We start from the raw sequence: 15,972 nt of genomic DNA on the forward strand, positions 1-15,972 counted from the left end.
GGCCAACACATGCAACATTTAAAAACATCTTGTTACGTTTTATATATTAGTTTGAAACATATTTTTCATAATCAACGTATAACTTTTAAATTGAAATAAGTAACATATCTTGAATAGTATGAAAAATTAAATTACAATAACTATATTTTACTCGTGTTTAAGACTTTCTTAGTTCAAATGAATAGTGAAAGCTATAAAGCTAAAGTATGTAAGGGCAATCAAACCTTTTCTCTCTTCTGCTCTGCCGTTCCCTTCCTTGCATAGATCAGGCTCAGTTTCTCTCGGTCTTTTAAGAAACGCCTTCTCAGCCTTAAAATCTCAGATCTTTCTTCTATACCTTCTTCAAATCATGCATGAAAGTAATAAATCATTTTTAGTAGAATATAATCACAATACATAACATACACAATATATCACTCCCTATAGAATAAAGGGAACTGCACCAATGCCACTGGAAATTAAATAGGAAGATCACTGTTGGCTCCACCCAGCATTTTCATTAAAATGGAGTCTATGGAACGGATCCTATACCTGTGTGTCATTAATTTTTTTTCATGTTTTTTTCTCTTCAGTTTGAATATAAGAATGCTATATCAGTGCTAGGGTCAATGCCCCAAACCCATACACCGGTATGAGATTTCTAATATGGAAACCCGTTATCCAGAAAGCACCAAATTAGAGGATGGCCATCTCCCATAACCTCCACTGTAAGCAAATAATATATTGTTTTAATGATTTCCACATTTTTGGTTTACAGGGTAGAGCTGGGCGGTATGACCAAAAATTTATATCACGGTATTTTTCAAAATTATATCGGTGTCACTATATTTGACGGTATTTTTTTTTCCATGCATGATTAGGTGTTAACCCCATTTCCTAATAAATTAGAGAATAATTACTGCAGTATTGAAAATCAGAGTCAGGCAAGCGAAGGATCGGCAACAGAAAGTCGTAAGGTAAATCATGCAGGCTTAGTTTCCCAGGCAAGGCCGCAGACAACATAGCACAGGAGGAGGCGTTTGATAGCTTTAAATACCCCCCACGCATATGCAGAACCGGCGCCGTCAGCGCGTCACGGATGTGCACGCTTTGACATGTACGTGCGCTTTGACGCACGCGCGCATCAAAGGAGGCGCGCAAGACCGGGCCGCACGGGTGAGTACCCTGACACCCCGGTATTGCGGTATCTGAAAAATGAATATAGTTTAAAAACTATACAGCATTTTACAGGTTTGAGAGAAACTAAATAATTAAAATACAACAAAATACATTTATGGTAATAAATGATAGAAATTGTTTATAAAAGACAACATGTTAGGGTGACACAAATAATTTCATGTTAGGCACTATGGCAAAATGTCTTCTAACAACTGATTGTTTGCTGTAGGTCACTAGACATATAGCAAACCCTGCACTATTTTATGCATAACGCCAATAGGGTATGGGGTATAGAGAAACATTGGTGCAACAGCTGAAACATTGGCTTTGCATTAAATTCATCTATTTGACCAAGATAAGACCTGTGAGTGCAAATTTCCTTCAATACTTAAACCTTACAGGGCTACAGGTCTAGTGACCATATCAACTAATCATCAAATTCTACAGACTGCTCAGCTGTTTTGATCTAATTGGTTGCTATAGGTTACTAGACTTGGTCATTACAGTGACCATGCCGCTCTGCCTTACTCAGTGAGTGCTCTGTAGTAGTAGAGGGCCATTTGGAAATATGCTCTGCATTTCTTCTTGTGTTCCACCGCTGGGTATGCAGGCTCAAATGCCCATTTGTAAAATCCCTTAAACTGCTGAAGTAGTAGCAGAATTATCTAAAATGCAGTAACCTAATATTAAAAAACAAAAAAAGGAGTTCTCCATTACTTACTTTTAGTTTTGCTCTCAGTTACATGTCCTGGTAGTCCAAGTTTCTGTGTGCCAAAATTGGGGCCCAGTGGTTTTAAAGGGCCCCTCCTGACTTTTTCATTCCTTTTGTTAACAAATAGCAATGCAGAGGGTAGAGATTCAGGGCTTTCAACTGAGTAATCAGCTAAGGTGTCCATACTGCTTCCGGTCAGCCAGTTAAAGGAACTCCTCCCACCTAATAATAACACCAGAGAAAACAGCACAGCTGCTTAGTGTTGCAAGCCTTTTCACATTTATACGTGGGCTACTCCCAACTTGTTATTCTTTGAATAATGTAAAAAATGAAGACTAAACCACAGAAATTGAACATTTTAATTTATTTCAGTGAATATTAAATTACAACTGTAAGCAGTTTCTATCTGCCCTTTGCTTTTTTCTTCTCAGTTTGCCTGACAAAAGAAACAAATTAGCAGAAACAGCCCTCCTTCAGTTCCCACAATGCCTTGCCAACAGAAAAGAGGGAATTGTAAGAGAGCCAAAAACTGAATTCAAGTACAGTCACCTTTATAACCAACCTTAAAATCATTGAGCATTTGTAACTAATATACATTGTAATAGTATAATGTTGCTTAGAGTTACATTTTCTTTCATTGTGTTAAACAACCGCTTTGCGCCCTAGACTATCATTAAAAGTTACACTTGCAGAAAAAAAATGCTAAAAGTATTGAATAAACTTTTAAACCAAGCATTGAGCATACATGTCTCTCTTCATTCTCTCTAAAAATATGAATAGTTCAAACCTTTTATGCATTTGGAAGGCTGGTAGGCAGCTGTTTGTGCAATGTAACTAAGTACAGGCTAAGCTTTTCAGTGTCCACAATGACTGGTGAGTATGAGTGGCAGGCACTAAAGGGCGGTACCATAATAGCCTGCATACAGCCTATTAAATAGCTAGTATATTAGCAGATGTATTCCAGAGGTTTGCTTGTCAATCAACTCATTTCCACAATATCAAATATGGTCAGATTAGCTAAACTGCCAGTGTGGAGAAGGGAGGCATTTCCCCTAAAATGCTGACTAAAATTGTGTAAATTCCTTACAAGCAATAAAGTGCTGATCCTGATGCTGTGTCTTATTGTGTTGCCTTGCCAGACATCCAAGGAAGAAATAAAAACTGAATGAACATGGGTGCAGATATTTTCTCAAAACTGCTAATTTGGCCCTGTAAAATGGAACAGATGACATGCTAAACAGCCAGTATACCTTAACTTTTCTATATGGAAATAATTAAAGCTAAATGTATGCTTATAATTTAAGACTTGTCTAAGCAGTCATTTGTGCACTGGCCATAAGTCCTATGATGTCCCACAGGACTCCTAAAGTCCTAAAAATTCCATAGAAGGAAGTAAAACCTATGTACAACATGTAAATCCTTACACACAGCCAACAGTTCCTTCAAACAAAAAGGAAAAAAAGAATTGAGGTTACATTGGCCATTTAATGATTTTCAATGTATCTACTGTTTAACTTTATTTGTTCTGGACTCCAAGAAACTTTAAAAGTTTCTACAAGGCAATGGGCAAACTGTGGAGACTTCCAAGTATAAGCATGTACTGTAGGCTTGAAGTCCTAAGAACAGCCTGAATAGAAAAGATTGTATTCACTGCCTGCCTAATTGATGGTGGATCTTTCATTAAGCCCTCAAAAATGAACTTACATGTAAGGTATGCAAAATGTATTACTATTTATTAACTTTAAAATAAATGCTTAGTCATTGTATCAGGAATGGCTGGAAAATGATATTTTAAACATTCAACTTATATAACATACCAATATTCTGTGTAGGAGTAAACTGAAAATGCTGCTGTGTAGCTCGCAATTGGCCACCCTCTGGTTCATCGGCTTCCATTGTTCCTTGCATTCTTGACCTCTGCATACTTTGTGATAGCTGAGTCTCCACAAACATTGGCGTGAGAACAGTACTACGCAAGCGCCAACTGGAATCAATAGTATAATCCTACATAAAATGAAACACATTATTGTTATTATGGTTATCAACTGAAAGGATGTATAAGTACAACAACAAGAATATACTTTGCTATAATCCTGCGCAAAAGATACAAATTCTACTTCACCTGAAATTTGCACTCTGAAAGTGGATGTTCAAACATTTTTCTGAGGTAATCTGGACTTTTGCTGGTCATTTCAAGTAGCAGATTGGTTGCAAGGCTGAGGTAATGTTTTTCTATCTTTGTTGAATATAATGAACTCAAAATGGCAAGCATTCGCTCTGTTGTGTTGGATGGCAATCTAGTTTCGTCACTCCAAAAATTCCTCACAATAAGCCTTTACAAAACGTACAGGACAAAATAGGAAAGCTTAATATTCCAAGATGGAAATAATTTGTATATATGAACAGCGTTATGGATGCACATAGATATTATAAGTAAAGGGGTAGTATTTTCAACATTAGTTCAAAGAATGGTGCTTATATAATGTAGACCATGGTATTTTAAGACAATCTGCAAATTATTATTTCCTATATTGTTTATATTTATTATATATATATTGTTTATAATTTTTATTTGCCGTTGTGCAGTTACTTTGAATAGGTCCATCTATATGATTCTAAAAGTTTATTTACCAATAAACTTTCCTTTAAATTGTAGAAGTTTTGGTCACCATGCAGTCTGACAAGTTCTTTTATGTTTTAACTGTGACAATGAGAGTGTACAAGAAATGAAGTGTTAGCATATATATACCGTATGTTATTATCGAGGAGTTCTAATATCTGAACTGCCCAGCGGTGCAAATAGTAACTGCATTAGTCTTTTATTACATTTATAACAGCAATTGGCTTCATGCATAATGCTGTCATGCAAGTCATTAAATTAAGAGAGAACTCTTATAGCTTTATACATTCTACTTACTGGAGCTCACTATTGTCATCCACTAATCCTTGAAGTAATCCTTCTTTTGCCATACTGAACACCTCAACCGATTTGCTATCACTTTGGCTTTCCTGATCTCTGAAATATAAAGAGACAACTATAAAAATTAAATTTTTACCTACTTTTAAATTCATTATAATCTCTCTATATTTATATCAGGCCCAGACTGGCAATCTGTGGGTTCTGGCAAATGCCAGAGAGGCTGCTGTAAGATGCCATAGACATGAATTAGCCTAATCTATCAAAGGGTGAAATTATACCAGGATCATTATGGTGAAATTACGATACATTATATAAATTAAAGGACAGAGGGAATATATTAACCTGCATATGCAAACACTATCATTTTGAATCCATATAAATGTTAGAAAGGAAATATTTTCTAGTTTATAAGAATGACAGTTCTTTATTGGCTATAATGCAATTATTGAAAAAATGGCAGTATTTAAACCAAACAGATTCTGCTTCTATTAAAAAAGAGCAACAGATCGGGATACAAAACAGACATAGATGCTTTTGTGTCATTCACATTTAAATCTACAGTGCTGGCACAAAAATACCATTTCAGGGCTAAAGAAAACAATATACTACCCTAACTTATAGTTATTCAGCCTATTGGGTGAAATTTATGGATACTGTGTGATATGGCCATCTATAGGGAGGGTCAAGTATTATTGTTCGGTTCTTAGGCTAATGTCCAACTGAAAGATTTAGTTGCCCGCTACAGATCTCTGCTATCGCTGGCGACTAATGCCTTTCTACTGGCAAGATACGGAATCTCCGATGGAAAGGCTTATGCATTGCTTTGATTTTCTGAAGTCGTGTGAAGTTTCCTCCTGCAGGCAACTTGACCAAATCTGGGCTTGTGTGGCTACCATAGCTCTGGTATTTTATCTTGAAATGTTAAATATGATATTTCTCTCTTCATTATTTATTAAATTATAAAAATGTTCACTTTCATTGCTTGAAAGTATTTGTCACATTTATTACCTGCTTGCAAAGAAGTGAAGTTCCCTTTAAAAAAAAATACAGTTATGACATATAAGTAAGTAAGTAGAGTTTTATTGTCATCCCAACAATATACTTACAAGTACACAGTGGGACGAAATATCATCCTCCTGGATCAAAAAGGTGCAATACATAACTATAATTACTATAATAATATAAAATTAAATTAAAAAAAAAATAAAAAAAAAAATAAATTCCAGCACAGAACTGTGCAACACAAAATCAGTGCAGTGGTAAGGTAAAATGACTAAATGAATAAGCAGTACAGTACAAAAATAGTGCAATATTATAATTATTGGAGAGGGGTAAGCAGCATTATAAATATTGTGGTTTGTTTTTTTTTTGTTTTTCTTTCAATTATGCAATACAATAAATGTGCAATATGCAAGTTTGTGCAAAAATGTGATAATTATCAATGTAAACATACACACTTATAACTATATTAAATAAAAGAAAAGTGTTATATACAATATTATATAGTGTTATGTAGTCCAGAAAAGGTGTGAAGTAAAGAATCTAATGTGGAGGAGGGCAGCATGGTGTTCAGGAGCCGGACTGCTTGGGGTAAGAAACTATTGCACAATCTCGCAGACTTGCTCCTGATGCTGCGGAGCCGTCTTCCAGATGGAAGAGGAGTAAACAATTGGTGGGAAGGATGGTAGGGGTCAACCATGATGCTAATGGCTTTACGAAGGCAGCGTGAGCCATAGCTTGTAAAAGAACGAATTGACAAAACAAAAAAAATGAACTTGCTTATGTAACATTTCAGCATATTTATCCACAAATATCTAAAAGTATTGTACTATTATTCTATAGATATAGTCAAACAAAGAGAAAACAAATGCAACAATACAATAACACAGCCATTACCTGTAATTATCATAGATCCACATGAAAATCTCATACATGCGTTCACGGCAAACAGGAAAGGAATGTGAGTTAAACGCTGCTATGGAGCTCATAAACTCATGTAATTCTGCAGGTTTCAGTTTGGACAAGATCTTGTATATAATATCTAAGCACACTTTTTGCCTTTCATCATCCCTAATTAGCAGGGGGAAAACAGAAGTCAATTTGTCAATTTACTATTACAAAGCACACCAACATTTTTAATAAGAAAAGGTGCAAGATCTCATAATTGTCTCTATGACTGTGATTCTTTACACCAGGGGTGTCGAACTCAATCAGAGAAGGGGCCAAAATCTAAAATCCAGCCTAAATCGCGGGCCGAATGGTTTACTGAACCCCCATACAAAGTACCCCTAATTGCCCCCATAAACAGTGCCCCCAAAAATAAGTACCCCCAATTGCCTCATCATACACAGTACCCCCCCATAGACAGTAGCCCCCACACACAGTGCCCCCAATTGCCTCATACACAGTACCCCTCCATAGACAGTAGCCCCCACACACAGTGCCCCCAATTGCCCCCATAGAAAGTACCCCCAATTGCCCCCATAAACAGTACCCTCCATAGACAGTAGCCCCCACACAAAGTGCCCCCAATTGCCTCATACACAGTACCCCCCATAGACAGTAGCCCCCATAGACAGTAGCCCCCACACACAGTGCCCCCCAATTGCCTCATACACAGTACCCCCCATAGACAGTAGCCCCCACCCACAGTGCCCCCATACAAAGTACCCCCAATTGCCCCCATAAACAGTGCCCCCAAAAATAAGTACCCCCAATTGCCTCATCATACACAGTACCCCCCATAGACAGTAGCCAGCCCGCACACACAGAGCCCCCACAGAAAGTACCCCCAACAGACCAGTGATGTCGGCGGCTCCTTCTCTCTTATGCCGCGGCAACAGGCACTACTATAAGGTTGCGCCTCGTCGCTGACGTGTGACGTCATACACACGGGTGCAACCTTATAAAAGGGCCTGTTGCCGCGGCATAAGAGAGAAGGAGCCGCTGGCGCTGACGAAGAAGGTATGTTTTTGCGTGTGCATGCAGTGATGACAGCGCGGTGCGGGCCACATTGCAAGGCCTGGCGGGCCGGATTTGGCCCGCGGGCCTTGTGTTTGACATGTATGCTTTACACTAAAACCTATATGTATTAAAAGACAAATAGAGCACATGTATTTTCACAAGTGCAGTGAGCAAAATGCAATTTATAAGTGCAATTTCTGTGTTTTTTTTCCACAATGCAGTGTTTTTTCCCTAAAATTCAAACATTGTTGTGGTAGCAAGGGAGTGATGTGCTGCCTGGTCAGGAGGATGACAGTAGCGCCAGGGTTCCACTATGTCATTAGGCGTAGTAGCGATTGATTTGGAACAAAAGGCAGTAGTTGCGCTGTGTGGCACCAAGCGCAACTATGCGGAAGTGCAAGGGGTGCATTTTGAAGCAAGTACCTTTGTTACCTTTTAAACAGGTAAACAGTAAATGCTTCTTGTTGATTGGTTGCTATAGGTGAATAGACCAGTAGCAACATTTTGCACCCTTTATTACATTAAGTATTTATTATATAGCAATTAGTCTCATACATTGATTTTCATCTTGTTCATTTTTTTAAAATTTCGCAAATATTTATTGTATGAAAGTCATTGTATAACTGCTTTGCCTGACTGTACTGTGCCCTTAAGCTTACTGCACAGAAGTATATGATAAGTGCTCTACCATAACAAAAAATAAATAGACACCTACATTGGCTATCCCTTACCTGCTATTCATAATTTGGCAAAATTCTTTATTTTTTAACTCAATAAAGAGATCTGGTATATCTTCTGCTCGGTGCATTATTAATTCCAAGCACTGGGTCTTGAGGACACCATGCAGCTTTGGCAGCAAATAGAGAACAACTGTCATGAATCTGGAAAAAAAAAGTATATATTATAGAAATATATAGAATAAAAAGCTTAAAAGCCTTTATTTATTTATTTATTTTTTTAAAGTATGGAAGCTATGGTTATTTAGACAAGGAATGGTACATATTCTTTAGTGAACATATATATAAAAAAAAGTATGCTCAACCGCATCTATTGTTCTTTTCCCCCTCCCTCCTTTCCCCCCTTTTTACTAAGTTATAAATTTGGCCACAAGGTCATATAAACATATAATGATAAATCTGCAATTATGAGACAAATGCTATTAATAATAATTGGTCTTTATTCCTTGTCACAGTTGAACAAGCATTTGTGTATGTATGTATGTGTATGTATGTATATCATAATAACTAAAATACAATAAATACAAAGTTTAAAAAAAAAAAAAGCTTTTAGTTCTTTAGCCAGATAAAGCTGTGTGAAGAAGTAAAAAGGAAAGTAAATTACCTATCAGCAAAGGGAGGGAAATTCTTCACTACTTTGTTCAAACACATAATAAATTTGTCCTCCTTGTTACTTGTTTGATGTCGTTTCAATTCCTTAACAACATAGTCAAAAATTGGTGCGTCTGTTCTCTATGAGAAAATTTGTGATTATGAATTAATCTTCTTAAGCAATTAAAGAGGGCCACAGCAATTTTTAGTACTACTTCTTTAACAGCCCGGCAGCACAAGCTATCCTTACAGTGACACAGGTGTGGCATAGTCCAAAAAGATCCTAAAAAGTTGACTTCTATATTAATATCTGTTCCAGAAAATAATTCTTACAGATTTTCCCTTTCATAAAAACTACATATAACCACTTAAAGGAGAATGCAAGTCAAAATTTAAAAAGCATACTGCCCAATAGTCCTCCTATTGTTTAGTAAAAACGCCACACTTTTGGCTCACCTAATCAAATATTTACTCAGTCACACTTACTTCACATTTTCTAGAACAGGCAGCCATCTCTAAAAAGGTATTCTCCCTTCCTTTCCCTCCTTGCTTCGTACTGCACATGTGTTGTATTCCCTTCCCCCCCTCCCCTCTGCCAGATCCGATCTGATTGGCTGGTGGGCATGTGTAGCTCAGAACAGCAGACAGGATCAAGTTACACACATGCTCAGAGAATAGGAAAGCTGCCGCTGGCAGCCTACAGGAAGGACAGAGAGATTTCAGTGATGTCACTGTAGTCTTCACACTGCTGTAGGCTGCCAGCACCATATCTCAGAGAAGCAAGCAGGGATCTGGGAATTTAGATATGCAGTAAGTACTTAAAAAGAATGCCTTTAGACTTACTCTTAATTTATATTAACCTTTCATTGTCCTTTAATCCTATTTGCTAAAATAGGTTTTCCCTATTATAAATGAAGGATAGTCTTTTCATCCTGTTTGGTAAAAACCCACAACCTACAGCTTCCCAAATAACCTCTGGTAATTTCATCCAAACGTGGAATAGGAAACACACATCAGACCAAAGAATTCCCAACGTTCTTAAAAGGCGTGAATTTCTATAACCTATCTAAATTATACGTTTGTCCTAGCTTATAGGTCACAGAAGCACTTACTTTTTCATTGTGATAAATGTAATGGAGGACCAATCCAATGACTTCTGCTGCTGCGATGTAAACCTCCTTGAATCTTGTAAGAGCAAGATTGTTAGCCAGACACTGAAAGTACCTAGATAGTAAAAGATATATTAGGTATGATCTGCAACTGGTCTCTTTTGGAGCTGCAAAATGATTAACTGAATATCGCACAAATATGAAAGACCTGTGTGTTAAAACTATTTTTTTATGTGTAATGTGCTGTATAAGTTCAGTTTTATTGGCTCACCTTTCAGCATCTATTCCACATTTTTGGTCAAATGGCGAAAAGTTGTTGGCAAGAACCAATCCCAATAACTGAATTCCCACTGAGTTGTCTTTTGTATTAGGATCTGTTCCAGAAAATCCTTCATATATTAGCCTGAATAAGATCACCCATACAGTGATTAAGAGAAAGGCAAACAAATCTTCAAATAAAGCATTACACACTATTCTCTATTACTTAATTTCATTAATATCAAATGTCAGATATAACCTACAACTGCAACATTATAAAATACATGTGCCATGAAATGCCTCAAATATAATTTAATTAACATTTCCTGGAAAAGATGTTATTTTTCCCCGTTATTAAAATAAACCAGTAAAATAAAATACTAAAAAATGAGTTTTATAGAAGATCAATGGAAATGAAGGAATGTACATACATATATGGTATGGAAAGGCATTCCTTCCAGCATTCCAGGACAGTTTTTATTATTTCAAGGTTGTGTCGATACACTGCTCTCTTTTCATGAAATACATTTTTCATCAAGAACTCAAGCAATCTGTTAGCTAGGATCTCTTCTTTTGCTAGTCCCTGAAAAAAGGAAGAACACTAACTATAAGGTGTATACTGAATGTAACAGAATATGACCAGACAAATATGAATGTGAAATAAAGGAAGTCTAATAGCAGCTACTTTAAGTTTTACCATTAACAGTATTGAAGGCACTGTATAAAAACATATGGTAATCCAATACTGAATCCAGTTTACCTTAGGTGTGGCAATACTTGACCAAGAAAGGATGGTAACTAATGTCTCTATCACCATGTAGTGAATGCCTGAACCTCCATTATTTCCAGAGACAATCAGCTGTAACATAGGCCCAATCCAAAACTTGGCATAAGGGCAGAAAACCTGAAATTATAAATTATTAAAATATTATCTTTTTCCTAAAAATCCACTTTCTCTCTCTCTCTCTCTCTCTCTCTCTCTATATTCTCTCTCTCTCTCTCTCATTCTGAGGCTAGATTTCTATTTACGAGTGTATGTGGGTGCCAAGGTAAAAAAAAAAAAATACGTGACAACTGCATTTGCCTTAAAAATTTGTTCCTAAACTGTCCTTTCAAGACAGCTATACATGGCATACATTGTCTGCCACTTTTGAGCCAACAGCCATTTCCACATATATGTGCCAGAAACTATGCCACCCCCAGCATATATCTCAATGAACCTTAGTTGGATACTGCTCAGGCAGAGTGGAAAGTCCTCAAAGCTCAAATGGATATTCAGGCAACTTTGCAAATAACATTTTTACCTTGGCATATTCACTGTTTTGTTGTGATGTAGCAGAAAACAAAAAAACACCCCTGGCTGTCTGTCAATACTCACAATATTGTTTAATTGAAGGCTTCCTGGCTGACACAGAGTGGTGACAGACATGTCTCTTTTGCATAGAGTCTGTTTTGTCACAGACAATCAATGAAAAGAAGCACAAAGGGTTTTGTAAAAGTTCAGTTCCCAATCACAAAATGACACTGCTATGATAATAAAATATTTAACTTCACTTGCACAAACAAAAGTATAAATCTTGCAAGTTAGTAAACTAAAGGTTGTGAAGCACTAGCCATTGTAGGATCTACAAAAGCACTGCACTAAAACTACCACTAGCTATGCCGCAACAACAGATGATGAATGATACTTAGTAGCCTAATGGCACTTACTTCCTCAGTGTTAACAATAAGCTTGGCAATGAAAAGGCGAATGTTTAATGGTGTAGAAGTGTTCCCCAACTTTCCATGCAGAAACTTCATCCATGGTGGAAGGTCTTGAGGAGATGCACCCTAAAACCAAAGAGATCACAGTGCATCTCATTTTTGGCACACTAACCAAAAGTCTATCCTAGGTCACACAAAACCAAAATTTATCTAACCTGATTTAATCAAGAGCACTGAAAACACAGGTAATATGTACTGCATAAATTGGTACATGGTTTAGTACTGTTAGAAAACACAAATTTCCAGACCTCTTCCACTTTTGGTGTGATTTCACTGCTGTTCATGTGCTTAATCAAACCAGTCATCGCTGCCATACATTCATGCTGATTAAGCTCATCCATTTCAAACTCCATAACATCATCAAATGTCTTCCCTTCGGTAATAAGTTCCTATAAAGAATGGAAAAGATCACAGCAGTTGTGAAAATGTGAAGATGATCAATTCACCCACTATAAATAATTTTGAAAGGCAGTATAAGATCTAGAATATCAAGGAGCTCACTGTAGCAAACACAAGCTACAGATAATTTTATCATTACATTTCAGCACTTTTGTACAATTAGCTTAGTTTATGTTCTAGGATAATGCTGTTAAATTATTTTTTATGTAGCAGGTTGATAATCTGACATACTACAGGAAAGGACATAATAAACTGATGTCATACAAAGGTTGAGGGACCATAAAATCCCTTGGAGGATCACATCTAGTGGGCCAAGCTTCTGAGCTTGTAGTTTTTATTATTAAGTTACCTTTTTTCTGCTGGCACTCTGAGAAAGCATTTTGTCCTGGGAACTGTAAGAAAAACTCTGGACCCCAGTAGAAAAATCAAACTGACTCATTTCTTCACTTAAGCTGCTATCTGCCATGTAGGACTGGGACGATAAGTACCGAGGTTCATCTTCATCATTTAAGTATATAGTGAACAAAAAAGAAATCTTAATGTCAAAATAGATTTCATGATAACTGGACTATGTATAGCATTTTATATCACAATTGAGAGAAAATGTGACAATGTTATCAGAGTTATAAGATGAGAGCCAGAGATGAGTACTCCAACATGGTCATATACACCTTGCATGGTAGCAAGACATAGGAAAATGTTTTAAATTTCCTGTAAGGTCCATGTTCTACCAAGTACAGGGTAGGATGGTAGTCAATTAGTCTAGTACTGTAGTCTACAGGAACCAGTCAGTGATATTAATGCATCTTATGATCACCCATTTAACACCTTCCTCACTCCTTGTATGCTTATTCTCATACTTGGAGGCCTCCTTCACCTGCCTGAAGGTGCCATTTTAGCACAAAAACATATACATACATTTGGGGTGTTGTTCTATTCAAGGAAAATTGCAGTTTTTTCTGTGGCAAATATATGCAAATATTTGCGCTAAATTGACTAACGAGGTAATTTAATACAAGTAATGAAATGAACATTATACACAAGGAAAAAACAAAATGATACCAGAATCTGCGCTAGAGGCATCCCTTGCTTCTTTACGTATGGCAAAGTATTTTTTCTTCCGCTCCATTGGAACCTTTAGGGTAAAATGTAAGTAAAACCCTTCAAAATTTTTATCTTTAGAAGCAGAACAATAAAATTCTAAGTGCCTACATGAATTAAAAAAACAAGAAAAAAAAACAATACAGTGAATAATTATTTAATTACTAGTCTTACAATCATACATTAAAGGGATTCTGTCATGATTTTTATGGTGTACTTTTTATTTTTATTTTTTTACATAGCAAAAAATTCACTCTACCACTGTATTTTACAAATGTAATATTGGTGTGTAGGCGCCATCTTAGTGCATTGTGCCTGAGTCTGAGCTTTCAGAAGGAGCCTGAAAGCAGTTCTAATGTGTAGCGACACCTATTGTTTCTCCTACTCCCATGTTACTGGGGGAGTCCCAAGCTGGACTTGGATTTCTTACTATTGAGTGCTATTCTGAAATCTACTGGTAGCTCCTATCTTGCTGCCTTCCCCTTGTTCTGCTGATTGGCTGCTGGGAGGGGGGTGATATCGCTTCAACTTGCAGCTCAGTAGTAAAGTGTGACTGCAGTTTATCAGAGCCAGGTCACATGGCTATGGCACCCTGGGAAATGAAGAATATGGCTAGCTCCATGTGAAATTTCAAAATTAAATATAAAAAAATCAATTTGAAAAATAGATTTCAATGCAGGATTCTGCTGGAGAAGCTCTATTATCTGTTTAGTTTTGAAAAAACATGTTTTCCCATGACATGTATAGCTGTAAAAGGACAAGGAAACCCTAATCATATAAGTTGGCACCCCCATACGGCACATAAATAGTAATGCATACCCTACCTAGTGTTCCAGTGTGCATGTTTTCCCCTACATCTGTAAATCAAAGCCACTGCATTCATGCAGTATGGAATTTCATTCTAAGCCTTAGGTCCTGGACTTAAACAAAGACCTGATGCATGAGCAGAAGGGCCTGTGCGAATTTAGCACAAGCGCATAAAGTTTTTAAAGTTGGCAGAGTTTTGAAGGACAGGTGCATCACATCATTCCTGCCTGCCCACCCACCTTCTCACTGATTTACATTGGTGCTTAGTAGATCAATTCACTTTGGAAATGAAGAGGTGGAGGAATCAATTGTACGATATGTGCTGTAAAGTTTAAAAACATTACAGCCCAATGGAGTGATTACAGCGGCCAGGGTTGGTCATGAGCAGCGATCCAGGGAAGAATATGTTGAGCTTTTTTATGCCAACAAAATAGTGGTTCACAGCAGGCAAGGAGCCAAAAGAGGGTCTGGGGACTTTCCTTGTCCTTTAAATAACTAATTTTAGGATCATAAATTTCAGACAATTTAATAACAAAATTAAACCTATGGGCTATAATTAAAGAATTGTGCAGTAAAGATGGAATTAAGCAGGGGTGTAAACCAATGGCAACCTTTCAGATTTTAATTAATACTGGCAGACAATGTATATTGTACACATTGCTCAGTCCCATTGAGAGCAAGGACTGCATTAGGATCCGGATGCTGATTTTTCCCAGTGAGTCCTGCTTTCCTGGTGTCAGAAACTATAATTAATGAATTAAGTCAATTCAATTTTGTACTCCCTTTGTGGCCAATTTGGGTGAAGAGTCACTCATTTAGCAATTTAGCCAAATGAGTGGATATTCCCATGGCATGGCTAGCTGCAAAACTGCAGCAATGAAAAAAAACCATTACCTGGAATAAAAGTAAATTAACTCCATAACAAACAATTACTTTATTTGGCTCTACAAATCACAAATAAAAAGGCCTTTGTCAAATTTTTTTTTTTACTTACCTCAACTTCGATAGGAAATGTGTAACTCCTTTGTAGATCTATTAAATTTTCAAATATTAACAGGTTCTACAAAATGAAACATAAATATTACTAGTGCTAACAACTGGCTCTTTTATGTAATAATGTTGGTTTATGTACCAGGATGGTCAGTGTATTATTCAACTAGAGGTACAGAAAGAAAAAAACCCATAGGGTGAAGGTACATAGTATGTTTTGTCGCCTGTGGTAAATCTTCTGCATTACAACAAAACCTAAAAAATATACCTCTGTATTGAAGTCAATGAGAATCTCTGACATTGAAACATTTGCAAAATGCAAGAAAAGGCATTATGGCACAATTACTCCATGTACACAGTTAACCACAAGGGCCGAGTTATGCATAAAAGCATTCTCCCTGATTTCCTCATGCAACTGGAATACTCTATCATCTTGAATAAGACTCTCACACTAACCTTATT

At 36.8% G+C, this 15,972-nt stretch overlaps 1 protein-coding gene across 1 annotated transcript in view; it reads right to left on the minus strand.

The window, feature by feature from the left end:
• The window catches only part of prkdc (protein kinase, DNA-activated, catalytic subunit), an 83,603-nt gene that overhangs the window by 19,577 nt on the left and 48,054 nt on the right, over positions 1-15,972 (minus strand). Inside the window, exons 44-60 of the mRNA XM_012965293.3 lie at positions 15,515-15,580; positions 13,675-13,747; positions 12,962-13,110; positions 12,462-12,602; positions 12,160-12,279; positions 11,210-11,353; positions 10,881-11,032; positions 10,463-10,594; positions 10,195-10,306; positions 9,096-9,223; positions 8,486-8,635; positions 6,687-6,860; positions 4,788-4,886; positions 3,993-4,203; positions 3,688-3,874; positions 1,880-2,092; positions 225-340 (exon numbers count right to left, since the gene is read on the minus strand). Coding sequence (XP_012820747.2) covers positions 225-340; positions 1,880-2,092; positions 3,688-3,874; positions 3,993-4,203; positions 4,788-4,886; positions 6,687-6,860; positions 8,486-8,635; positions 9,096-9,223; positions 10,195-10,306; positions 10,463-10,594; positions 10,881-11,032; positions 11,210-11,353; positions 12,160-12,279; positions 12,462-12,602; positions 12,962-13,110; positions 13,675-13,747; positions 15,515-15,580 — 2,367 coding nt within the window. The remainder of the gene's footprint in view (positions 1-224; positions 341-1,879; positions 2,093-3,687; positions 3,875-3,992; positions 4,204-4,787; positions 4,887-6,686; positions 6,861-8,485; positions 8,636-9,095; positions 9,224-10,194; positions 10,307-10,462; positions 10,595-10,880; positions 11,033-11,209; positions 11,354-12,159; positions 12,280-12,461; positions 12,603-12,961; positions 13,111-13,674; positions 13,748-15,514; positions 15,581-15,972) is intronic.

Source organism: Xenopus tropicalis, chromosome 6, assembly GCF_000004195.4.
Source record: "Xenopus tropicalis strain Nigerian chromosome 6, UCB_Xtro_10.0, whole genome shotgun sequence".
NCBI lineage: Eukaryota > Metazoa > Chordata > Amphibia > Anura > Pipidae > Xenopus > Xenopus tropicalis.